This window comes from Xenopus tropicalis, chromosome 8 (genome assembly GCF_000004195.4).
Source record: "Xenopus tropicalis strain Nigerian chromosome 8, UCB_Xtro_10.0, whole genome shotgun sequence".
Classification (NCBI taxonomy): domain Eukaryota; kingdom Metazoa; phylum Chordata; class Amphibia; order Anura; family Pipidae; genus Xenopus; species Xenopus tropicalis.
Window position 1 is genome coordinate 64032872 of NC_030684.2, and position 27959 is coordinate 64060830.

The window sequence follows — 27959 nt, forward strand, 5'->3', positions numbered from 1 at the left end:
TTTGCAGTGATATTTTTCCAAAATCCATTTAAATATAGGATTTCTTTGCATGATGATTTGAGACCCCTACTGTTACTTAAGCAATGGTTTATTACACAGACATAATAAAAGGGAGAAAAGGATCATAAAGTTAGTTTTTTGCAGGAGTATATGAGTTCCTTTCCCTGCATATACTTAAACCTGTAACCAGTACAGTAGCAAGAATCAGAAATGTATATTGAAACTCCATAACTATGTATTATAAACATACTGGTACCAGACAATGTTAGTGTGACATGAAGGCATAGGTTTTAATGGTCATTTTATGAGCATAATACAAATTATTGCCTTAAATTGCTGCTATAAATCCAACCATTGTGCATTCGGGTGCCTGGTTACAGGCATAATGGAGAGATGATTTTATGAAAATGAACCCTTTGTGTCTCAATACTTGTTTCCCATTGTTGGATTTATGGCAAAAGTAGGTGTGCTTGTTTATCTGACTGAATATATCAAAAAGAGAAGATGCGCCTCTTGATAAATACCTCTACTCTATCCATCAATGCTTTATGGCTTAAGATTTAATAAAACTCACTGCTTTATGTTGCACATTTGCTTCTCTCTTAAACAAGCGCATAATTTTCCACAGAAACAACAGGGCCTTGCTACCATACATGCATGCACAGAGATATGTACTGTATTGCTGGGACACAGATCGCAGTTCTCACAAGGGTTTAATGAATAGTGATGAGTGAATCTTTTTGCCAGACATAGATTCACAGTGAAATTCAGCATTTCACCATCTGCAAATGTTTTTGCAAAACTGCAGCAAAAATTTGGCACAAAAAAATTCACAGAAGAAGCTGTGCATGTAAAAAAAAAAAGTTGTGTATGTAAAGAAAAAGTTGCGTGGTAGGAGTGAGAAAAAAAACCCTAACTTTATAAGCATTATAAGTGAGAAAAAAGGTTGCCCAAGAAAAAAAAAAGTCATGCTGTAGCATTTTGCTAATTTTTCACTGTTTTGCAAATTTTTTAGCAGTTTTGTTAATTTTACGGTGAAGTGAAACCAAAACAGGACATGTTTTCCATTTATCTGATCAAAACAGAAAATGTTATCCATGTAAAACTAGTATTTCTTGAAAGGCCATATCCAAAAGTGCCCTGCCTAGTCTGATGTAAGAGATGTAAGCTATTGTTTGCCAATGTGTCCTCCAGTCTCTTTAAATTAAAGATGTGCATCTGTGCCTATTGACGCTGGGTAACCCTAAAGTTACCACCCCCCTGAACCTTGCATTAGCACAAGGGTTCCCACAGCGGCTTCATCAACAGGTGCACCAGACTTGCAAAAAGTGAAACAGATGCCATGCACTCTGACAGTGAAGCAACCCCTGTAAAAATGCTACCTGCAACTAGTCTCCAATTTGCATCAAAATTCAAACACAGTTACATCCTTTTAAGGCTGCAATTACACTTTAATTTGGGGAAAAAATCTCTGTACAGGTATGGGATCCCTTATCTGGAAACCCGATATCCGAAAGCTCGTCTCCCATAGACTCCATTTTAATCAACTAATTCAGATTTCCTTTTCCTCTGTAATAATAAAACAGTACTTTGTATTTGATCCCAACTAAGATATAATGAATGGAAAATAATCCTATTGGGTTTAATTAATATTTTATTGATTTCTTAGTAGACTTAAGGTATGCAAAATTCCAAATTACGGAAAGACCCCTTATCCAGAATACCCTTGGTCCCGAGCATTCTGGATAACAGGTCCTATACCTGCATTACGGGTATAAACTTGGCAAATCTTTGCACTTTGCACACTGCCCTTACCTTTGTAAATGACCCCTAGAATGTTCAGAGAAGCGCACTCACTTTATATGACCTTTCTAAGTCATTCAGATTGCACAACTTTGTGCACTTTGACACTTGTGCTAACCATACAATAAAATCAATGGGTTATAACACTACTGCAGTCACCACAATTGAGAAAAACATTTCCTAATTCTTTAATAATTTCCTAAACTTCACAAAAAGGCAGCATAGTGAAAAAAAAGGAATCCACCCAATGCATTATTTTATTAATAAATTAAACAAAAGGAATAGTACTGTCCAAGTAAGAAACTCTACTTCCTGTCCTGTGTTTACAAATGTTGATAAATACTTCCCTTATTCCTCAGGCATACTGCTTCACAATGAGTCCTGCATGTATTAGAATGCATCGTAGGGCGTTCATATGAATTCTCTTTAGGAGCAGAACGGATTTCATTCAGTAACGTGTATAACTTTTGTAAAACCATCAGCTAATCGCTATTGTTTCAGGAAATACCAAAATACACTCATTATATCCCAAGCTGTCAAAGCGCCATTGCAAAATTCTAGTCGTTGCTCGTACTTAGACTGCACCCTGCTTTGTACAACCTGCTTGGCGAAAAATGCTAGCAAACATCAGGCCCATTAGTTAAGAGACCTACCATTTTACTTTGACAGTTCACGATAATAGAATTTAATTGTGAAAAAAGCTGAATAATTCCAGCTGAATGTCATTTGGTTCATTCAAACTGGGAATCAGGGACATTTTTAACAAAGGTTTTGAAACTTCTTTTGAAATCTGGAAGCTGCTGTGCACAGATAAGGGGAGAGGTTTGAGGATTCTCTATCAGAAATTTCAAGGTTTTTTTTTCCATCTGCTTTTGCACATTAACTGGTAATTATCCAGAAAGGCACATAATAGTGCAGAAATGACAGAAGCTGACAAAGGTTTCCTTAAGATATGTAAATTGTCAGTGATAGGCAAGGTGCAACAGAAAGCCTTTCTACACCACAATTATTTATGCTACTTTCATTCGCTTTTAGGTAGCTACGATGGCATTCTCCGCATATTGCCTTCTTATCATATGTACTGCACATTAGCTGCAGGACCAGTGCCTAACAGAGGATGGAGAATGATGCAGTTGGAGCATGGATTCCAAGCTATTTAACCCCAGAGTGATCACTGTGAGAAACATGCTTCATGACCACAACTACTTCTCACTATGCATGGGTGTATGCAAAATGGGCAGAACATCTTAGATATGCAGGTATGTTAATAACAAACTAGTGCGCCAGCAGCAATGTCAAATATCTACTGGAATAGTTATATCCATATATATTTCTCATGCTGTGATGTCAGAAAGGTATAAGCAGACCATTCATAAATCAGATTTAACAGTCCAACAAAACAGCAATCATATATATCAGACATAGATCAATAAAAAAATGTAAAAAGAAAATCAAAATATTGAAAAGAAAAATATTAAAAATAAACAGAAGCACAAAAACAGAGGCCTAATCATATAAAGGCAGATCTTATCTTATTACAAGGTTTCAAAATCCTGTCATCAATTAGCAGGGGATGTGAGTAAAATGTATCAGGGAAGGGTCCACCACAGTGCTCCCCCTCCCACCTACTGTATATACTCACAAACACAATGTTAAAGGAAAACTATAACCCCAGAATGAATACTTAACCAACAGTTTATAGTATGTTAAGTGACCTATTAAAGAATCTCGCCAAACTGGAATATCTATATCAGTAAATATTGCCCTTTTACATCCTTTCCCATCCTTTCCCGTGAGCCCCACCATTTAGTGATGGGGCTGAGTGCTTCCCCAGAGATCACATGACCAGATATAATGCAACCCTAACTGTAACAGGAGGAAGTGTGGGAGCAAAAGGCAGAACTCTGTCCATTAATTGGCTGATGGGGCCTAGCATGTATGTGTGCCTTGGCTTGTTTGTGTGCACTGTGAATCCTATGATCCCAGGAGTTGGCTCTTAATTCTTAAAATGGAAATTTTCTATTTAGGAGTACCAAATGGCACATACTATTAAAAAAGTATATTTTTATGAAAATGGTTTATTTAGATGAAGCAGGATTTTACAAAAGACAACTTGATCCCTTAGCATTTCAGCAGTGGCACTCCATTCAATCGTTGTGTGGAAAAACAATAAAAAATACCATTGTGCAAATAAAGTTTTTAAGAATATATAAATAGTTAAAACTCTACTCACCAAATTAATAAAAATATTAAGACACTGACTGCTCATGGCTTTCGTGATGCTCCATCCCACTTCATCAGGGAATGGGAGTGTCAGCGTGTACAGTGTCTTTAAAGCATGAACAGTTACCATGAATTGACCCTGACATCCACTAGATATATATAGCTGCATTAATAAAGGTGCATAAGTGCATGAAAGTGCAAGTGGTTGCTAGGAGCTTGCCTCAGCAACCACTATAAAAGTGTTATAGTGCAATAGTGACCCCAAGACATGAGCAATAAAATCAAATTGAATATATACCTAGAGCAGGTTACTTGTGTATAAGTTTATAGATTAAACAGCTGTACAATTACATGTGTACTTGAATGATTGGTGAACCAAATGTTATTTAAACTACTAATTCACTTATATGTTACTTTTTCAACGTCTTACTTAGGAATGTAGGGATATCAAGTCTTATAATGTCTCACTTCAGTCTTAAATGGAGAGCCGAAAAGGCTCACTATATAGTGACAGAAACATTCTTTGACTATTACAAGAAAAAGACTTTGGATAAATCTTTTAAAATATAATTAAGACAATTAGACTGATCTCAGCCCAAGAAATCAAATTCCTCAGATTTATACAAATCCATTATATCCATCGATACTTACAATGACTTTGATGAAGCACTACAACATTTAGAAATTCCATGACTCATTAGTTCAGCTTTTCATAGCTAGGTCATTTAATTGCAAGTATCCTGCAACACATGTAAAAGTCAAAGGAGAGCAGAGAAGAAATGGCCACATTATGGCAAGGCCAGTCGCCAGTCGCTCTTAGCATTCAGGTGTATTAATAAATTGTAAATATAGTACTAGATCAATGAAACTCTGCAAATGTGGTGGCTCAGATAAGTCAAAGATTATAAGAGTATAAGAACTTTTTAGAACAATGTGTGCCCAGTTTCAGTAACCCATAGCAACCAATTAGATGTTTAGCTTTGAACAGGTAACCAGTAAATACTCTGTAAAGATTGGTTACGATAGGTGACTAGACCTGTAGCAAACTTTGCATCTTTTATTACATAACTCCATAATTTATGGGCACATTTCTCAATTACCCACACCTCTTTAATATTCTTGTGATCGATTATTTTATGTTATGCTTTCCATATCCAACTATCCAATGTTATGTTACCTCAAAAAACACAATGTAAAGACCACAGTGTATTTGGTTTTCCAGGCACATCCTTCTGGCACCTAAATAGTGTTGCATGGGTCACTTGTGCATCTCTTCTGATCGCTCCTCCTTCCTGATGATATTTTATTTTTTACACAAAAAAAATATTAATTACCCCTTTTATAGTGAGATTTACTCTGTATCTGAAATATAGCAACAGTTTGGGACTGGAGAGCTTTTGAGCAGCAAAGAAAAGCAGATGTCCCAAGACACTTCCCAGAAAAAAACGTCCCAAGTAATCACTTGTTATTAGCAGAAAATTTCCACATTTCTTTAAATTTGTATCCACTATTTTTCCTCTTCTATAAAGAATAAAAAACCTTTATTCAGTTTCAGCAAATGCTAATGCACTTTTAAACAGTGCTCCTAGTGTTGAAGATTAACCACCTGTTTGTGGTAACTAAAATAATACATTACAAATACCATGAATGATGCCCTTTACAAAAACCATCTTCTGTTCCTCCTGTAAGCAAAACCATCAGGCAGCAGTTTCTCTGTGTTTCAATGGGTGGAAACCTGGATACACCAAATTCTTTATACATATTAGGGGTAATGTAATACATGGTCTTAAGTTTACTGCTTGTCTTGTAACCCATAGCAACCGATTAGCAAGTAGCATCTACTAGTCTGCTATTTGAAAACAAACTTTTGAATATATTGCCCCATATAGCTTGTTAACAACTAATGTCCCACAACAGTCAAAAGGATAACAAGGGTATAAATAAAATAATGCATTCAAATAAAATAAACAATTGTAAAAGTTATGGTAAATGAAAACCTTATATTATTAAATTTGACAGTTAACAAATCACTACTCCCATTGTTTTTGTTGAGCTTCATATATAACAGTATAAAACTTTAGATAATATGCATCCATTTTAGGTAGTAAATGGCATGGACCAGTTATTCATTGTTTATCATTTTAATGGCTATGCCCCCTATGAGCTTTGCAATTGTTTTATAATTGATTATCTTGCTGAATATCAATAAAAGCAAGTCTCCCCAGCATGAAATTATATGTTTCCTTCTTATATATTTTTCTAGGTCTGGCTAGAATAAAATGTATCATCATGTTTTTTTCATCAGTTCTTATATATGATGTATTTATTGAACAAAGAGTGAGTTTTAAGTCATAATATTTTATCGCTGGGTTATTTGAAGCACTAAGTTGTGACAAAGTTTTATAAAAAATGTATGTAATTTGATAGGAGAAATATCTGCTTTAATTAGCTATTATTATGTGATATATTTGATCTAGAACTTGACGTATTCTTTGCAGCTGGCAATACATATTACTTCATTTTCTTTTTTATGCACTTGGAAATAATAATCTAGTCAGTACACCATTTCATCTATAATTACACAGGTATAGGATATATTATCCAGAATACTTGAGACTGGGTTTTTCTGGATAAGGGATCTTTCCATAATTTACATCTCCACACCTTAAGTCTGCTAAAATCATTTAAACATTAGATAAACCCAACAGGGTTGTTTTGCCACTAATATGTAAAATTTAGTGAACATCCTATTTAAACATTTTGCCCTAGGAGCACTTCACTACCCCTAGGAGCAAACACAATGCCGCTTTCCAGTTGACATGAATGGGAAGCACTCTGGGTAACCCTGCACAGGTAATTACCAGCTAAAAATGTGCACCTACATTTTTGGACAATATCATCCATACCATATGACACACAATGCTTCACAATCATGCCAATAAATATAATGGGTAGTGGACATTTTGGCCAGCACTTAAAGTTGCTCACTGTGCCATTTTCCTGAAGGTATCCATCAGCTAATATAGAAAAGATGAATGATTCCATTATTATGTATTTTTTAACCATAAAATTACATTGGCCATATTTATACAGTATGTAAAAGAAAGAGCCAAAGAACAGCGCAAATAACTCATCATTTGTAAACTATTTTAAACCAGCGATATGCTGATGTTGTAAAGCTTAATTGACAAAACTCTTTCCTTAGCAAAGCTGAACATTTTTCCAGCGTAGGAAAGTGTAAAGTTCTCAGCTTTCTGGGAGGTGAAGGTATTGACCGACTTTTAACACTATAATATTTAGGGCTCTACAGGATGCAGAGTTTAATTTATACTTTTTTGCATGTGGAACAATGTGCCCCTCACCCCAGCATGTCTGGTTAACGATTAAGTACATTTAAAACATACATTTTAAAAGAAGAACATAATGTGGGAAACCAAGAGCAGTGATCAGATTTAAAGTCCTTACAGTGTAGATCTTAGAATTGTTACTAATGGTTAATAATAATTTTGCTATGCATGCATGTGTGTCATGGAAAGGAACAATGTGATACCTTAGTGAATCAGGGACATTTCTGCCTTACCTCATTGGCTAAAACAGTTCATCCAATCATATCACTAGAAAGTATTTTTTAAGCATGCACCATAGCTTTTTTGTATCTTTATTTTTGGTTTGTTTTTGTTGCTTAAAAACAAATGACTTTTCCTTAATCAAGATTCCAACTTTATTTACCTGTATGCAAAAAATACAATCTGTAAGGCATGCATGTTTTAACCAAGAAGCCACTCCTGATGTATTAGTGTTGTTTATCTATTGCTTATACCAGCAAAAATGCTGTGAGTATGCATGGGTCTGTAATTTTCCTAAAATAATATAAATTCTTATAATTGAGTATTATCCCCCAAGACATATTTTTCTGTGAAAAAGCTCTCTGCTACTTGTGTGAACATTAAATATACTCAATCCTTTTAAAAGTATCTAAAAGTACCCATTGGAACAAACAATGCTATATAGGATATTGTGTGCGCATTTAGGAGGATCAGCCAATCTAGAGAGTACAAAATATACTTCTTATACTGGGCTTCACCGTCAAGACCATGATTTAAATCCCATTGATAACCATGGAAAGTCAGTGATAAGCAATCCCACAGGGGAAAGGTATTATTTCAATACTTCCACTTCTTTATTTGTTGGGTTTCTCATAATGATTTAGGGGTAAATTAAACAATTATGATGTGTCAGAGTAAAGGCCTCTCTCTCTGTTATTTTCCCTATATACAGTATGTTTATATATTGAGTAGCAGCACCTTATCTATTCATAAACACAAATGTAACACAAATGTAACAAAATGTGATAATAGTGTAAAATCATAACCTAATCTGTAGTGGCACCTCAATTTAGTACATTAGCAATTTGGTGGCACCATACAGAAATTTCTTACAAGAACTCTACTCTAGGCACTACTTAAATTACCATTTTGCTCTTCTTGGGAGCCCTTAAAATATTTTTGCAGAAAAATGATGGTTGTTGAGAAAGCGCAATCCCTCTAGGCCAAAGAATTCTGGATTTTGTAATTCAATGTTACCTGAAGTCTCAGCTTGCAGATGTGAAATTTCCTATCTGGTTCGCAAAAGAAAAGTACGTTTTGAAGGCCCCATACATGTAAAATATTTATACACTATGAATGCGGAACAAACTGCATATATCTCTACAATTTTTCAACCATCTTATAGAATATTTATTTGATTTTGCTATATTGTTCATTAATAGCAAGAGTTTACTTAATATTGTAGTTAGAAACTTCGCATTTGGTTGCTTAGAATATAAACATAAAAAGTTCTTTAACTTGATTGCTTTGTGCCCACATCTACAATAAGGAATAGTCTTTAATATGACTGCAGTTCTTTATCATTTATTTCTCTGCTACACCAAGGCTTCTTCCAATACAAAGGAACAGTAGACCAGAGAGTAGGACAAGGGGTGTACCAGCAGCAGCAAACATAAATGACCATCCATAAAAGACATGAATGTGTGTATCGGGCAAACATGCCTGGCTCCTTTCAAGAAGAATGTACCTCTGAAGGTCGGCAGCGAACTCCTTCCACATAACGAAGAGCACAATCAGCAATGAAAGTAACACTCCTGGAAACAACAAAGTCATATGTAGTTTAGTTTACAGCAAACATTCCTATACTTTACATACAGCAGAAAGTTATTGTCAGAGAATACATTTACAGAATGTGGTACGACATAACCTGTAACATGAAATAACATTCATCTGTCAGCAGGACCAGAGAGAGAGAGAGAGAGGACAATAGCAGCCCATTGTTTATAATGCTAACGCTGGGGACTATTTTTGAGACACATTTAATTCATCTTCCTTGTTTTTGTTTCGTCAAATAGGATGACTAAATGGGATGATGGAATTGCTCTATTTCAGCATCACTGTGCTCTGTAATTTAGAACGTTCTTGTGGCCTAAGTGCACATGTGGCAGTAAGGAAACTTTGAGCAAGGTCTTGCTATTTTGCACAGAGAATTCTGGATGTACTAGATTAACCATTCCTGTGCCAGCTCTGCCTGATCTGGCATAGATTAAAGAGAAAACAAAAAAGTAGACTCTATGGCAGTCCTGCACTGTTACTTTCATGTCAGTAATTCAGATGCTAAGTTGCATGGTATGAAAAGGGTTAATTGAGGACCAAACTGATATCTGATTGAAATCAATTTCAATCTGTTTGAAGACTGATATTTGATAGAAAATGTAACTTCATAGTACATTTGCATAATACACGGGATTTATTAACCGGAAACACATTATCCAGAAAGCTGTGAAATGGATTCCCACAGAGTCCATTTTAACAAAAAAATGGTTTTAATGATTTCCCTAAAAATAAAACAGTACCTTGTTCTTGATCCTAATTAAGCTGCATTAATTCATATTGGTGGTGAAACAATCCTATTGGGATTCCTTAATATTTTATATTTTTAGCAGACTTAAGGTATGGTCCCAAGCATTCTTGCTGGATCTTTTATGTTATGGTTAATTTTACAGTTCAAAATAATGTATGCCAATGTTGGTACTTAATTATTAGTGCCTAAATTCTTCCAGCCATGATGGCATTGCACTATTTCCTTTTAACTAGATGGGCTACACAGAGTATGTGCATCTATCTTCTTTTAATAAATGCATTGTCTGCTGAGCGGAAAATTAGCCAGTGATCAAGCTTGGCCTAAATCCAGCAGGACACTGCCAAATGAAATAATGTCCTTCTGTGTTAAGGGGCTTTTAATGCAGTAGGATTCTCTGCATTTGAATTCAACCAAGAATGGGTTAATGACTATACTGCCAAGATTTTACTTCAAGAACATGTTCCAGGCTCCTCTGGGGCTTTTCCTGTTTATCTGTTGCACAAATGAACTGGCCATTTCTATACCGGGCAGATCAAACAGAATACAAACTGAGGGAAGATTACTTTGTACATTGCCATGCACTGGGTACAAATTTGCTTTGCAGTTTGCCAGCCACAAAATTGATCATTGCCTTATTTTTATGTTCATTTTGTGTAAATATACAGTGAATGAAGATTGCAAAAAAATACCTCATTGCTTTATAAAGCATCACAAGAGGTATTAGTCTATAACATTCATTTGTTATGCATGAAATAAAACCTGACTGTTCCCCTTTAATAAACAGCTGCTGGAGATCCACTGGATTTTTTTCCAGATGGAAGGCAAGTGCCCTGCTTACTTTATTAATTTGGCCTAAATACATTGGCCAGATCAATTAAGTAGGTAACTTCTATTATAAATGGAATGGAATGGTAAATTTACATTTGGTTCATATGGTTCATTTATGTTGCAAGGTAAAATTTTGAGTGCAATCACCATGTTTTTTCCCATTATGCAGTGTTTTTCCCCTTTATTCCAGCATCATTGTGGTGGCAAAAGGGCAATTTGTCTGATGCAATTGTGTCTAATTTGCCAAAATTAATGCAACTGTGTGCACATTTTATTACAAATAGGATGCAGTGGTGTGGAAGGCTGCCTGGCAACATTTCCTATATTCAGTGCGCGAGTGATATCTGCTCCCTCCATTCTGTGCCTATTGATTAATAAATCCTGTTTTCTTTTTACCTATGTTTAAAGAGGCAGTACACACCACTTTTCCACATGAGTTCAGTGAATAGGGTTTAGACAAATTTACTTGTTTTTAAAAGGCCTTTCCACCAGCTGCAGGCTAAAAGAGCTTGCACATTATGAGTATATGACATAGGTTTGGGGGGGGTGCGCATTGACATAACAAGAGAGCTGCGGCATTGTCTCATTGTGCACATGTATGGGAGCTCCATCTCTGGGTTTATCTGCACGCATATATATGAGCTGTTGGAACATTTTCATCTTGCTATGCTATTTTTTGCTAGTAAACATGCGATAGATCAAAAGGCCTCCCAGAACCATGGAGTTTACAGTGTCTGCACAATAGTCATTTTATATTGACCCTATAGGTTCTACAGCAGGTCTAAATTATTATTAAATATGTGTTTTTATTTGTTATTGTTGTAAAAAAAAAAAAAAGAAATCCTCAATTCAGTGACTGTACCAGGTTGATTGAAAGGATGGGCAATTATTTACATTATGTTAGTAGTTGGTTTTAATGGTTCTAGTATAAACAACTTCTGTATTATGTACAACCTGATAGTGAAACAAAAATAAGCATAAATAAACAGACACATATACATAAATAACTCTTTGCTTTACAGAGTATGCTGAAGTGATTTTCATAAATCAGATTTGTTCTTCCCCTTCAGATACTCACACAAGACATGGCATTCAGAGCATCAGTGTATCTAATTACTGAGTCTTGGCATCTTACCAGCAGTGATCAGGAATCCGCCTCCTACTTTATAGAGCCGAGCAGCCACAAAGGGAACAGCACACACCAACAGCAATCCTCCCACAAGACTGGCAGCAACAGCTAGTATGATGAACGCAGTCCAGAATCCTCTGTACACTGGCAATTAAAATAGAAATATATTGACGAGTTGTTTGAGCAGAGCAAATCTGTGCTTGCACAGGCTGATGTTTACTTGAGATGTATCTTCTCGAGTTAGACTTTTGCTGTCAAACACTTAAAACTCTCATATCTTATGTTACATATCTTTAAAATGCTATTTGCTTTTAATTCAAGCGTTAAGAGTTGGGTTTGGTTTTCTGATAAAGAGACATGTCATTACAGCATTATGTTTCCTCCTATTGCCATTATGGTTTTTGGAATGCTTAGAACTGTGTTGTTGATTTTTTTTATATAAAGGATATCTCTTTTTCATACTTGTTATTTTAAATGCACGGTGGTTTTGTTTGCGCTGCTAACCAGTCTTACATCTCCCACCCATTTACTGAAATCCACGTAGGCCTATCTAGCATACAGGCTTACAAGTGGAAATGATGGATTGCAAGACTATAATATCTTTGGAAGACAATAAAATGTCAGCTGACACATCCCAACAACATCCCAGCTGGTTCTGTTTTATGCCAGGAGTGCCCAGAACATGAACAGTAAATCCTCAGCTGGTGCTTAGTCCAGTCTCAAGACCAGAGCACCGTCAACAAGCAATTTCATTAAATGACCCTCCTGTTTGTTTTCATTCAGATTTATATATAAAAAAACATAAAGCATATTGACTTTTTATCACCAAGAAAATGTAACAATGTTTTCCCATATGTTTCATGTTTTCATGTTTTTTTGCAGGTTAAGTCTGAATTTCTCATAGGTGTCCACAGCAAGAATATGAAGCACCAGCTGCAGTCTTTTACATGCCCTTTGGTTTTCTCAACTGACCCCTAACCCCTCTGTAACCTAATTAGTATATGCTAATTAGGATTCAGTTCAGTATTCGGCTGAATCTTTAACGAAGGATCTGGGGTTCTGCCGAATCTGAAAAAAAGTGAATTTGGTGCATCCCTAATAGGCTGTAATGGTGTCACCACCTTAGACCTAAAGAAATATTTTGGTAAGGAAACCAATGACAAAATGAAACATCAGAATTGTTTTTTTTTTAAAAAAAACTTTTGTTGGGAAAAAAAACCATTAAACATGACATTTCATTAAAAAAAAAATCAACCTTCAAAAAATCTTTGGGAAAAATGCCATTTGTAGTTAATGTAGAAGCTTTGATAAATGGTCCTCTGGTAAATGAATAAGTAGGGTGTGCTGTCTGTCTGTGGTAAACACTATTTGGATCCTTCCTTAATTTAAACATCAACAAATTAGATCATCTATACATTTTGTTTAATCCCATGGTGTCCAAATTGGGCAAAAATCACATATCTGACCATATAGCATTTAAGGTAAATGATAGGGCTGGGAGCATGATTGACTGGAATATATGTTCAATTAGTAAGCTACAATATTAAATATGACCAATAAAAATCTATTTTTGTTAAAATTGGGGACATACTTTCAAAAAACTTAGTGTTACTAAGTGTTTTCACACAAAATTCTTTGCACGCACAATTTATTGTGTGGGCTGGTCTAAAAATATGTGTACACGTGCACGAGCACACAGCTTAGAGGGAACAGTGGTTCCAAATGATTTATAAGTGGGAAACCTTATTATTTCATCTGAATTACGAGTATGGTCAACTTAAGTAAAAATGAGTATGTAGACTTCCACCTTTATACTACCTGTCCCAGCATTGGCCAAACTGGTGCTGTGAGCAGGTTGAGACAGAACATATATGATATAATAAAAGGAGCACAGCAACATGACACTGGCCAGCAGCAGATTATAGCTAGTAAACCTAGTTTTAGGGCTATTAGAGAGTAGATTTCCCTTTGAAATCAATGCTAAGCACCTTATATTATATAGCTTAAGCTATTGAAACAACTTGTACTTTGCTGCTGAGGATCTGCATACCACCATTATTGCATAATAGCCACACATTTTGGACTAATAACCTTAACAGTGTGTGGTACAAGTTGCAGTGACAAATACTCACTGGGTCAGATGCTTATCATTGATTGATTGCTATGGGTAACTGTCCTGGTGCAAATTTGCCCATTGTTTATAAATGAGTCCCAGTACTGGCATCACTGGCGCACCCTTAACCCAACCCAGCGTAGAGAGCATGCATGCCTGGATCTGCAAGCTTTGCCTATCTTCTTCTCCCAGGTGCTCCTAACCGGATCCACCTCAAATTAAAATAAATATTAAAAGATCTGTAAAGATAAAATAGAAATAATAATTGAAAAAAAAAGTCAAATGGGCCCCTGATCACCCTCAACCCCTAGGCACACAAGTGACATATGCCTTGCCTGCTTTCTACGCTTGCCTTACCTGCTGACTGTGCTGTGAAATATGTAGCCTAGGGGCCTCACATCTCATTAATACACCACTGCAAACAACTTCCACATTTGACATATTATACAGGTGTAGAATCTGTTATCCAGATTGCTCAGGGTGTGGGGTTTTCCAGATAAGGGATCTTTGCACAATTTGGATCTCCATAACCTACGTCTGCAAAAAAAACTTTTAAACTTAAATAAACCCAATAGGATTGTTTTGCTACAAATAGGTACTAGAATTATTTGCTTATAATGGGGTCTACGGGAGATGGCCATTCTGTAATTTGGAGCTCTCTAGATAATGGGTATCCGGATTAGGATCGCATACCTGTATTGTGAGGCCCACATCTTCTGATAAACCTTAAACACAAGTAAGGCCAAATGTAACAAAGTTAGGGACTAGTCTGTGCAAAGGCCCAGACCAAGGGTAACAAAAGTTTAATGGAGAGAATGGCTGCCCTTAAGTTGTAACATTTAAAGCACATGGCTGCAGACTATGTAAGAAAAAAGTGTGTTCATGAGAGATCATTGTATAAACCTGGGCATAAATGGTAAGATCCACTTATTTGGTAAGGGCCTGAAATGAGTGGCTCTTTTCCAATCAGTTGGTCCGAGGGCCAGTGACCAGTTAATTGAGACCCACAAAGACCTCTTTGGAAAGAACAGCAACTACGGGCTTATATGTCCCAATTTTCAAACTTAATTTTCAAAGCTATATCATCTCTGTCTGATTTTTGCCAATATTGATTCAGAAGTTTTTCCAGAATTTCCAATCTACAGGCTCACAAAAACTGCCAGCTCATTCTGGAGTCAGAAGCTTTTATTGGCCTGTTTATGGCAAGCTTAAACATTGTGTCAGAGTAAGTAGATTGTGTCAGAGGGAGCACCATCAAAACAGATGAGGCCTGGTGGCATAAAGGGTTAATCCATCCCTACCTGCAGGGTTATTACAAAAGTATTATTTATATCTAAACATGTTATAAACATTTTCCAAGTTATTTTCTCATCTAACCACAACTCACTGAATACTTCTCATAACTATTCACCGATAGAAGTTTAAGCTAAATATATTTGTTGGCCTGGGTCCATGAATAAAAACATCTCAGTGTTTGTTTAGAATATTTTCATGGTGTTTGGACTCTTTTTTTGCATACATGATCGCCAGCAAAAAATATCCCCACAGCAAAGTAGTACACTTAACAGTTCAATTATAAAACAAGCTGGCAATATACAACCAGATATTCCCAGCGGGTAAATAAAAGGGCCAGTCTGTGTAGCAAACAGGGTTAACCCAAGGTCAGAGCGGAGCCACAGAAGGAATAGGAGCAGATGGCGTAATATCCAGAAAAAAGGATACACAGATGAGGCAGAGATTTACATACGGACAAAGCAAATTTGTATGAAGGTATAGGCAAATATGTGAATGTGGTCAATATGCCAGAAAAGGGGCTATACAAAAATCCACTTAAAAAATGGCACCAAACAGGAAATAAAGGGTTGGTTTTAGATCTTTCCCTGATAAGATCATGTATTCATTCCTTCAGCAAATTGTGTTACTTATTATGCAATGTCTGCTGAGGAGCCTTTTCTTGCTTAAATATTTCCAAGCATGGCAGTTACACAAAGTAAATCAAATAGTCCTTCAGCAAGTATCTTCTGTTTATGTCATCTACATGGTATCTTTGCAAAACAAGCCAGGTCGGGGGAAGGCTTTTTTTAAAGCTCTTTGATAACTGGTGCAATATGCTTATTAATATAATGTCAAAATTGTGACAATACTCTATCAGGTTTAAATCTATGAGAGGCTTTTGTGCATGTTTCGGAGATAAGAACAACTTATGACTAATGCAAAACAGAGGTAGCACCATCCTGTACTTGATAAAAAACCAAAAACGTTGAAGATTTGTGTAATTGTATTTAATTATATGTCAAACCACAAAGCCTTTTATCATTATTTTGTTACCCATAAAGATAATGTTTCTTCAAGAAAGAAAAAAGAAGCCTTTGAATAAAAGCTCAGTGTCGTCAGTATTGGAAGAAGTCCTGACAGGCAGAGAGATCTGTCACATACCAAAGATTGATGTACGGAGGCAGATGGTACATGTTCTCTATGTGAGCGCTGGATAAGAATAGTCCTTTATCCCCAGCGAGCAGATATTTCAAAATGCAACAAAAGCAAGCGAGATCAGTAGCAAGCCTGCCTAAAACTAAGGGGTTAATAAATCTGGATAGGTATTTACAAAAAGATTAACCTAGGCTTAAGGGGGGCAGCAACATAAAAAAATGAAACAGCTTTATATATACCTAAATATTGCTTACTGTTATATAGTTTCTATTTGACGTAAACACATGATAAAAATAGCAATTTCCATCAGAAAATGAGGTCTCAGAAGTACCTATTACATTTAAAATATATCATTGTTATATTGGTATGAGCTTAGTGCTTAGTAACAGAGAGTTGGCCTTATTTACATGTGCACAGGACACAGGTTCTAGAGCACTAAGGGACATAGAAGTGTTTATTCTGAAAGTACTTGCATACCTGCACATTAAAAATCCAGAAAAAAGAACACATCACAGTGCCAGAAGGTGCAAGCCAGCCCTATTATTATAACCTTTATTATCATCTATGGAAGGCAATAAGGAAAAGAAAATGCTTATGTACCTCATGAATATAATGATGCCAAACACAGGCATTCCTGTATTCATGACATGCATGCATTCTGGAGTGCAAGGGCCTCCACCCGGGCCTTAACAGGTGCAGCGTCGAGACTGCACCCCTCTCTATTTGACCCAACCCTGTACCTCCTATCCCTAATACATTTCAGACACCTTGGTTGGAAAGAGATGGCCACAGTTGTTTATTTATGTCATAAAAGTAAACATAAATTAACATGTATAACACTGTCAACTTGTAACCAAACCGTTTGTATAACAAACTGGCAACCTTGCCTTACTCGGCCCAAGGGCTGTCCTGCTCCCTACCATAAAGCCTGGTTCCTGCCTCCTTTCTCCCCAACCTTAAACCAGTCTGCCCTTCCCATCAGTACTGCAGGCCTGCCAAACTACTTCTACTCCTTGTCAAATACCCCATGTTAACTTCCCCTGGGGCTCCATGTAAAGGTACCCTCCACCAACTGTGTTCAACAAACACCCCCCGTCTCCTAGGGGGATGCTGCAAGATGCTGCTCCTCCCGATGTCCTGCACAGACTGGAAGGTAAGTGCACGTTGTGCTGCTTAGCTCTGTCCCTCCCAGCCAAGCCTGGGAAATTCAAGCCAGCCAATCACAGCCTCTTCTAGCCCAGTCAAGCCCTGCTTCCCTTTGCTGCATTATGGGTCATTGGGTCCCAGAACTTGCAGTCTGAGGGGTCATTCCCTATGGGGGTGGGGACTGTTTGAGTGTCCCTGCACTTGAATGCCTTTTTTGAATCCCACTCTGGGTTTGCCTTCACCCTTAGTGCAAAGTGCTGTGCAGGGTGCAAAAAACATGGTGGTGTGCCTTTTGCCTTTTTTGCACTTTGCACCCTGCCCTGCACATCATAAATGGGCCCTAGTGTGTACTGGTATATTAGTAACATACTTGATATTTTTTTCTTCTTGTACACCTGCTACAACTTTTCAGCGCAGCAAATAATTAAATATTAACATGAGAATTTCCCTTATTAACTGTTACACTTGGGTGGAAAACACCCTGAACCCAATCTCAACAAACTGAATTGCTGAGTCATTTTACCAGGACAAAAAGAAAAACTTGTTGTATATTAGCAACTTGATACATTTCAATATATTGTGCTTTTCGGCATTCTAACCACTATAATTAATTAAATAGTAAATACAGGAACAATGGTAAATTTTAATAAATAAGATACACCTTTTGAGGGCGATTTAGCAATTTTCAAATTAAATTTTTTTCAACAATTCAAGTTTTTTTGCACTAAAACTCCCAAAATTCAAATTGTGGTTTAAAAACTTAAATGTTCATTTATATTTATTAACTGCAAAAACCTCGAAAACTCAAATCTAAAACTTTGACATCTAAAAGCTTGCAAGTTTATGAAGAAGTCAATAGGTGTTGTCCTAGGCAAAGTCAATGGGAGTTGTCCTAAGCCATGTCAAGCCATATTTTCAAGTTTTTTTTTTGGTTTGTAAGTTCACAAACATTCTAGCTTTTTTTAATTCAAATGAGTTTTCCAGAGTTTTTAATGTGAGTTATTCTAAAATTAGAATTAGAAATAAAACTCTCCAATTGACAAACTCTGAAACTGATAAGCCCATTAATGTCTGCACATCTGTGTATTCAATGTATTACACAAAACATGCAGTGTACATTCAGTTATTTTCCTGCATATGCAGGGTTTGTTCATAATTATGAAATAAAAGGGTAAGGACATGGTAACCACTGGGACCCTGGTAAGTAAATTCTCTAATTGAATACTTAAATTGAATACCCTAAAAGACCATGCTTTCAGTTCTACTACCAGGGGGAATTTTCAACAAGCTCCTTATTTATTAAACTTCTGGATTTTATGAACAAGTCAGCAAGAGAGCAGACTTTGTTGCAATGTAGAAAAGACTTATTCTCCAGCTCTCACAGGGAAGATTATGATCGAGCAGTCTAAAAAAAAGCTTCTTATAAAGACATCTGTGTATTTCTGTATTGCAATGTGCATGTTTGTGAACATGTACAGTATGTGCCACTGAACAATGCAAGTGATGGTTCTTAATGATTAGTACTATGGAATTATACCTACATATCTTTTAGTTTACAAAGGCAATTGTAGAACTGCTTTTGTCTCTGTTATCTTTATTCAAGAACTTACAGAACATACAGAACTAAAGTAAAAGCATAATTACAGAACATGGTTATATGTTTAATTCCATCATGTACAACAAGGTTAATAAAGTGCAAATGATGTACAGTGCCTTAAGGGCATTACAAAGTAAATATGCCATACCTGCAGTGGGATCATAAGATGGATGAGGGACAGGTCCTAGAGCAATGGGCATGGGAAACAGATACCCATGGATGCAGTGCTTGGGATGTGCTTGGCTAGCTAAAAAATAATAAAAGAGTAAGTATAGTAAATAATAATGTTAACAACTGTCCACAGCATCTGTAGCATAAAAGCACAGGCAATGCATGACACATCAGATAACCAATGTTCCTTTTATTATTAAGAACTTCTCTTGGACATATGGTCCTATAAGGCATAATAGTACTGTGATGAAAAAAATATTGCTCATTATTAATGTACACCCCTTTGTTCCATCCAAATATTTTACTTGATTGCCAGTTGAGAATATGAATTCATTTTCAATTCATTTAAATTTATAATTTATTTGAAAATGTTGAGTATGAGCAAAAACGTGTCTTTTATCTACCTACTGTTTAGGGAAAATGTGTTACCTTATCTTACTTTCTATATTCTATAACATAATTCTCCACTTCAAAAAGAGAATCATTTTCAATCTGGTTATATAAAGTGCTACTTATGTACACAGCGCTGTACAGTAGAATAGATTAATACAACAGGGGGTTACTAAAATAAAAATAGATAAATACAAAGTATAGCAATAAATAAAAATAAATACAAGGTACAGTTGCAATAAGTTAGGAATCAAAGAGAGCATATTTTTGCCACATCCGTGCCCATTTTGCCGCGACCATGCCCAATTTGACATGACAGTGACTTTTTTTGCCATGCAATGAATTTTTATGCAGCCAATTTTTGTGGAAGATTCGCAAACACTTCACCAATGGCAAATGCGGAAATTCACTACAAAGCCATACCTGCCGAAAAAAATCATTCATCAGGTGTATGCAGGAGCATACATGGGACAGATTAAATGTGTTTAGAAAAAGGAAAGCTCACAATTGCATTTTTGGCATTTTTTCCATCCCACAGCATACCTTCAGGTGCAGCAACACAATTCAGTATATTAATATGCAGAGGTTGTCATTCACATCATTTAATATACATAAAAGGCAAATATTGGGGTGTTGCAGTGTAAAGCATGAGTATTGCCCAAACACATTACACAACCACCACAACAGATGTTCAAATTAGTCCTAAAGGTCTAAAAGTAATTTAAACATTATATGAATGGAAATATCTTTATGAGGCCCATTAAAAAAACTTTCACCCGCCAGAAGCTGCTGCTAGAAAGCTCAAACAAGTCAAAAGGTCAAAGCATCCATTAAATGCTTCATGAACAAAAATATCTGGCCTCAGAGACAGTTTAGTAGCCATGATTTCTGACCCTGGGTAAGGACCAAGGATCTCTGGCATGGAAATCAGGGTAAAAGACTTAAAATTAAGAATAAGCATTAGGCCAATTTCTGTGTAAAACCAGGCCAACAGGTGTTGCTTTTGCAATAGGAGCCTATGCAAGAGACGCGTCATTTTGTAAGCAGCCGATAAACCTTCTGCCTTAGAACCCAGGCATGAATTCCTAGGAACCAGAGAAACATACTGGACTACAAATATAAGAGGCTAGACTGCAGACAGGAAACATACAGTGACCAAGGCCCTATATCAGAGCAGAGTAAGAACAAAAACCAATGAGGAACAGATTAAACAGATTATCAACTCATCAAATGTATCTAGTTTAAGGAGAGATCAGACGGTGTTACATCATGCATGATAAAATATATGATTTCCTTTGCAACTGCCATTTTTCACATACAGTCTGCAGTGGGCTTCTATGTAGAGCTGGACTAAACAGTCATAAATAAGTCAGAGAAACTTAGCCATAAAAATACTATTAACATTATTGCAATAATACTTTGGGGGGGAATATGGATCAGAAGAGGGTAACAGCAATTAATTTATTTAATAGAGTTATTAAAGGTAAAACCTATTTGTAAATTAAGTCTGCCCTGTATGGCATTATTTTGTCCATCTTACTAGATATTATCTTATGGTGACAAAGCTGGTGTGCATCATAAAAGAAAATAAAATATATAATATATTTTACCAAAGAAGTGAAAATGACCTTAGAATTATGTTTATTGTAACTTTTAAAATGGTTGTTTTTTTCACGCTGTCTTTTTTGTATCTGTAATAATGTTTTTTAAACCTAACATAAAACTTTATATAACGTACATAAAACATGCATTTTATGGAAAGTGCAGAATAAAACTAGCACTGTACTGACAAGTAAATTAGTTTGGTGAGGTGATTTTATTCTCAATGGGCATACTGCAAATATCTATATCCATGTGCAATACTAGTTAGGGTCCTTAATATCGAAAAAACCTATATTTTTCTATATTCATTTGCTGGATGCTACTTATTAAAGTTTCTCCTGGAGTTTAAACCATAAGAGCCAAACATTTCAATTTTTAACTGGAATTTTGACTGTTTCTATTGGAAGGAGCAACAGCATACCAAGATTTGCATCTGATTGAATGTGCATGTAAATACAGTATATAAAACATGCAAAATATAGTAAATACTTTAAACAGGTTTAAGGCTGACATTATGGTATATATATATAAAACACAGAATATGTGCCAGTCAGTTAATGATACTCACTAAACCAGAAGTTCCAAATCGTCTCTTGGAATGTATCCCCATTAAACCAGCACCTCCAAAAGAAACCCTCGTGGTGAAAAAACAAGGTGGTTTTTGGAGAATCAGTTGTATTCTAAAGTTAAAGAAAAAGAAGATTTGTAACCTTCTAAAATCCTACTAATCACAAAGCATGGCACTTTTCAGGGTGTATATGTTGGCTATCATGTACAATAACTACAGTTAACTAAGTTAGTTACTAGCTACTAAATTGCATAATTTAATAAGTCATTACTTTACAGTATTAGACATTTCGAAAATAAAACTATTTTTTATAAGTGACTTAATTATATGACAAAACAACATGCCTCAGTATTGGGTTGCATCTATAACATATACCATCTGGCAGGCATTGACAGAAAGCACACAAGTGAAGACTGATTATCACTAGTCTATATTAAAAGTCAACAAATGTCCTCAGTACATGGAATATGGAAATCACTAGGAGGAAACCATATTGTCCAGCCTCAATTTTGATCAAATTCCATCACACACATGCCAGCAGTGCTTGTGATCATTTGATTACCTCGGCAGCAGGAGAGAGTTCACTGGAAACAGTACAGTTTTCTGTTGCCAACAGCCAGTAGTCTGTTCCAAATGCAATGAGGAATAAGAGGACTCCAATCCCACCAATAATACCTGCAGCCAAAGCAGCGATTCCAACTTTCATCTTGGTAGGCTCTGTTCAGAAAGAAAAAGACAAAAACAGAGTGGCAGGGCTTGGTAAATGGAAGGAAGGGTGCTATTTTGGGAGAGAGCTTTAATAGCTGGTGTAGGATTCTCGGAGGAGTGCTGGAAGAGAACTATAAAAAGCAGATGACCTTCTGCCTCTGAACAGTTGTGGTATGAAAAAAAAAATCACCACAACTTGTGAGGCAAATGCAAAGTAAACATATGCAGATTATTATGGATTGTGTGGATGATTACAGCCCTGGTCTGCTGGGCTCCATGAATATATGTAGATAACATGATTTTCTGCTTCTGGAATTTCCTCCATTTCTGAGACTTTGCTTCTCTGTCTATTTCCAATCAAATATCTGAGACAATTACTGTGCACGAGAAGGCATTAGTCACGTAAATTAAATCTTACCAATTGTGTTGGTGCAAAACTACTTTGTAGGTCTGGCCATGATGGCCCTTTTCTAGTGATACAGATATGGAATGTATTAGAAAGCCATGGTTGTGCTAATCTGCCTGTTTTCCTGCATGAGCTTAGAAAGTTCTGATGCCTTATTTATTGTAGTGTAAAACTGAACAGAAGGCAGCAGAAATGAACAAAATCCCCCTTGTATACGTTCTCTTTTGCTTAGTTCATATTATATGTTAAGAGATCAATAATAATAATAATAATGACGATAATAACTCCCTATGTCAGGGTTGTCTAACAAAAGCCACACTTTCTGAATATGTCCCTCCAAGAATTTGGCTCGGGTGTGACCAGGATGTGACTTATTTGCATGACATTGTTTTTGTTTGTTTGTTTGTTTGTTTTATAACAAACCTTGTCCCAGCTATATGAAATAGTGGATAATTAGCAGCACTACCCTTGGTATAAGCCACAAGTATTTGTCTATATCAGTGTATGTTTGCTTGGAGATTTCCAAACAGCTGTCAGAGCAACACACAGTCAGAGCAATGCAAGTGGTCAGTAATTCAATAACATGTGCAAAAGTTTGCCACAGTACATTAATCGTATGGACCAATAAGCAAACAACAGAATGGTTGTTATTAGTCACCAAATCCTCAACAAAAGAATCAGCTGAATACTGAAGCCAAATTCATGTATTCAAATTAGAGCACAATCCATTTAAATTTGTTTACTATAAATTATTTAGAGCTTAAAGGTTACATGACTTTAGGGTTCAGGTTTGGTTAGGCTAAATGCTAAGGTTTCAATCTAATCTCAGTTCTGCAAAAAGTGCTAGGATTCAGCCAAATACTATACCCCACAAATCCATACTTAGTATAAGTTAAAATACATGACTATATTACAGTATAGGATCTAATATCTGGAGATTTTTGGATAAGGGATATTTTTGTAAGTGGGAGTACCAAGCCTTAAAACTACTAAAATATCATCTAAACAATATGAACTCATTTGTTTTGGTATGGGGCATAGCTTTTTGCTATGTAAAGGGCAATAGATTGCTGGATTTCTGCAAAACCAGCAGATTCTGCTGGTTTATGCAAAATAAATCGTATATATACTACATAACACTAATATTTCCTGTAGGATTGTTTAATCCTGTTTTTTACCTTTAACAGCAAAAAAAAGTGAATAATAGTATATTTGTTAGCTGTAGTGCACCAAATGCTGGACAGGATATAGGCTATTTTGTTAAATAATATTGTTTGGGGAGCACCTCTGTAAGGGTCTGGCTGTGCTTTACACTTCATGAAAGGGAGCTGGAAGGAATAGGTCTACATGCCTCAGCCTGTTATTCTGTTATGAATACTCATGGGGGTGTTTGCAGGTCTCTGTGTTCTGTAAAGCAGCATAGAGATCCACAGCAATACAGATTTGTACCATACAACTTAACTAGAAAACTACACAAAAAATGGCACCATTCCTTCCCACTTACTAAATGAGTTCAGTTGTTGTCATTGTGCTTAATAGAATGCACCTAGAATTCATTTAGTACTTCTATATTTCAAACCACCTTGGGTATGTTATAGTTCTGTATTTTTTTTAAAAATACTAAGGGGCCCATTTACTTACTCACGAACGGGCCGAATGCGGCCCATTGCGTTTTTTTCGTAATGATCGGTATTTTGCGATTTTTTCGGAAAATTATCACGACTCTTTCGTTACCAATACGATTTTTGCGGAAAAACGCAAGTTTTTAGTAGCCATTCCGAAAGTTGCGATTTTTTCGTAGCGTTAAAACTTGAGCAAAAAGTTGCGATTTTTTCGTGGTGTTAAAACTTGCGCAAAACGTCGCGCCTTTTAAGTTTTAACACTACGAAAAAATCGCAACTTTCGGAATGGCTACGAAAAACTCGTATTGGTAATGAAAAAGTCGCGATAATTTCCGAAAAGTCGTAAAGGCGCCGAAAAAATCGAAAAAAATACGAAAAAGTCGCAAAATGTTCGTTTTCCAATCGGAATTTTTCCAATTTGGTCGGAATTCGTGTCTTAGTAAATCAGCCCCTAAATGTATATCATTTACAGCAGAACCCCAATTTTACTCAAATTGGGGAATTAGAATGTTTCCTGATAGTAATATTCAGCATAAAGGTGGAGTACAATGTAGGAAAACATGACCGGAAACCACACCCATTGAAGGACAAGTCAACCCAAAATATGTTTTGCCTAATAAAAGAGAAAATAATTCTAAGCAACTTTGCAATATACATTAATTTCAAATGTGTAATGGTTTTTGACTTAATTGTATATATAATTACATTTGAAACAATGTAACACAAGCCAGCAGACTGACAGACCTGTCTTGCTGGAGGAGGCTGGCTTTTGCAACAATGTTTAAAAAGTAACAACCAGGAGCTCAGCAAATGCTGCTTTCAATAGCAATTATATAGCAATTATATTTACAAATAACTTTGACATTCACATTGTAAAGTTGCTTGGAATTATGTTTTCTTTTATTAGGCAAAAAATTATTTTTTGGGGTTGTGAAAAAATGTTGGAAAATGTGAATTGTGGTAAAATATATTTGGGTATGCCAAAATGAAATAAATTATGTTTATGTGTCAAGGCAATATCATTTTACAGTAAGGTATTCATCCATACATGGTTTTCTATACATTGCACTGTGTGTGGTTCCTAATTCCAGTGTTTTATTGCCTACTTTATTGTTTCTTTTATTACCTTGATAATATCATTTTTTATTTTTCCTTTTTGTTAGTCTTCCCAGTGCCCTTGAGGTCTCTAAATAAAGAAGCCTATAAAAGAAAATAACAAATAATATTATTGTACGGCTGAAAGGGCCTCTGCATTAAACAAGGGAGCGTTGCTAATCATTAATTGGCACCCTGGTGTATTCCGTTAGTATTCCTTAACTTGCAATGAATAATGTTCTCATAAAATTCACTCACAGTTTGGGCTTTGCACTGTCTTCTTTTCCATAGCACTGTTTAACAGAACTTGTTTTATAGGAAAAAAAGGGCAAGAAGTGAAAAATTGTACTTGAGAAGAGAAAGTGAGGAACATAAATACATCATTGTGCATTATATATGCAAAAACATAAGAATAGTACAGGTATGGGATCAGTTATCCAAAATGCTTGGCACGTGGCATTTTACGTAGTTTGGGGTTCCATATGTAAAGTCTGCTAAAAATAATTTAAACATGAAATAACCCTAATAGGATTATTTTGCCTCCAATATAGATTCATGCAGCTTAGTTACTATCAAGTAAAAGGTAAATGATTTGCTTAAAATTGAGTCAATGGGAGATGGCTTTCCTGCAATATGGAGCTTTTTGGCTAATGGGTCCCCAGATTAGGGATCCCATACCTGTACCTGAATAAAAGGTTTCTGGATAACAGATCCACAATGAATATTTACAAAAATAAGAGTAACCTATCCATATGAGAACAGAACCACATGTTTTGCATGGCAGAGCAGCGTTTCTCCACATTCTGCACTTCTGTACAAAAGTGATCTGGATTGCTATGGCAGAAGGGCTTTGCCTGTAATAGTGAATAGGTATTATAGCTATTTGCATGTAACATTAGATTCACAAGATGTTATTTTTAAATGATGGCCTGAGTACAAAGGCATCTCATTAACATTTTAGTGCATTCCTTCAGCAAAAAACAACATTTTAGATGATAGCTAATAGTAAAAACAGCATACAGTTTATACTGCAGAAATGTTAAACCTATAAGTCTTGCCAAAAATACTATTGACTTAGATATAGTCAGTGCCCTATGCACATAAAGGTATTTAAATCTGTGGATATGTATCAGTAGAGTGAGGCTACTGCGTTACTTATACCTGTAGTAAACAAGCCAAGGCTCTGATAATTACTGTATGGACAAAAACAACAATACAAATAAGGGGCATTTATAATTGCAGGACAATTTTCAGATGCAAATTGACACTGCAGCTCTATGCTGATCTGGGCCCTATGCTTTAAAACAAACTTTGAGGCACCTTTGCATTTTTGCAAATCGGACACAAGTTGCAGCAAAGGATTGAGTCACTTTTAGTGTAAGATGTTAAAGGGGAACTCCACCCAAACACAACTTGAGCTTTTTGAAAAAGTAAACATCATTGCAATCAACTTTGCAATATACATCAAATTAAAAAATATGCAGCCTTTTCCCAATTTTTAATGTAATAATGTGATTTGGAACCTAAGCCTGGACCCTGTTCTCCTGTTGATCTGGCTCGAATATAATGCAACCTCATTCCCTGATGAAGTGGGGTGGAACCTCATAAAATACGTTGAAAGCCAGGAGCAGTCAGCATCTCCTCTTTTGATATTTTTACCTCTTGCACTTTTATCAACTTTGGGAGTAGATACCTGTCTTAATTATTTATACATCAATGAAAATTTTAATGCACGATGGTATCTTCTATTGTCTTTTCACATGTTGATTGAATGGATTGCCATTGCTGAAATGTGGAGAGATCAAGTTGTCTTTTGAAAAGCAATCCTCAACATTGTGTTTGTGAGTATATAGCCTGAAGGGGGAGCACTGTGGGGGACCCTTACCTGATACATTTTGCTCACATCTCTTGCTAATTGGCTAATTGTAATTTCAAAACCTTGTAATTATAGCATAGGTGATACACTATGGGAGTTTTCCCTTGTGTGCTCTTTCATTTTCTATTTAAGCACTTCCTGGTTGGTGTGTATGAAGCTGAAGATTCTAAACTACTGAGAGCTGCCTTTACTTAGATTTGAGTTCAGCAGGAAACCTATATTTTTAAAAAATGTAACAACAGTCTACAGTCCTCAGCCTGCCCTCAGCCTACAAACTCCAAATCCCACAATTCCCTGCACATGTGATGTCAATAAGGAAAGGAACATTACAGTGCCATGCAT

General features: G+C 36.0%; 1 protein-coding gene across 1 annotated transcript; it reads right to left on the reverse strand.

The window, feature by feature from the left end:
* Positions 1–7728: 7728 nt before the first annotated feature.
* LOC496989 (transmembrane protein 182) lies at positions 7729–22777 on the reverse strand. The gene is made up of 5 exons (XM_002938540.5): positions 22473–22777; positions 21911–22022; positions 19328–19426; positions 11900–12037; positions 7729–9166 (listed from the first exon to the last, which is right to left on the reverse strand). Exons 1-5 carry the CDS (start codon positions 22614–22616, stop codon positions 8937–8939), a joined length of 723 nt encoding a protein of 240 aa, XP_002938586.3. The 5' UTR covers positions 22617–22777; the 3' UTR covers positions 7729–8936.
* Between the last annotated feature and the right edge of the window lie 5182 nt (positions 22778–27959).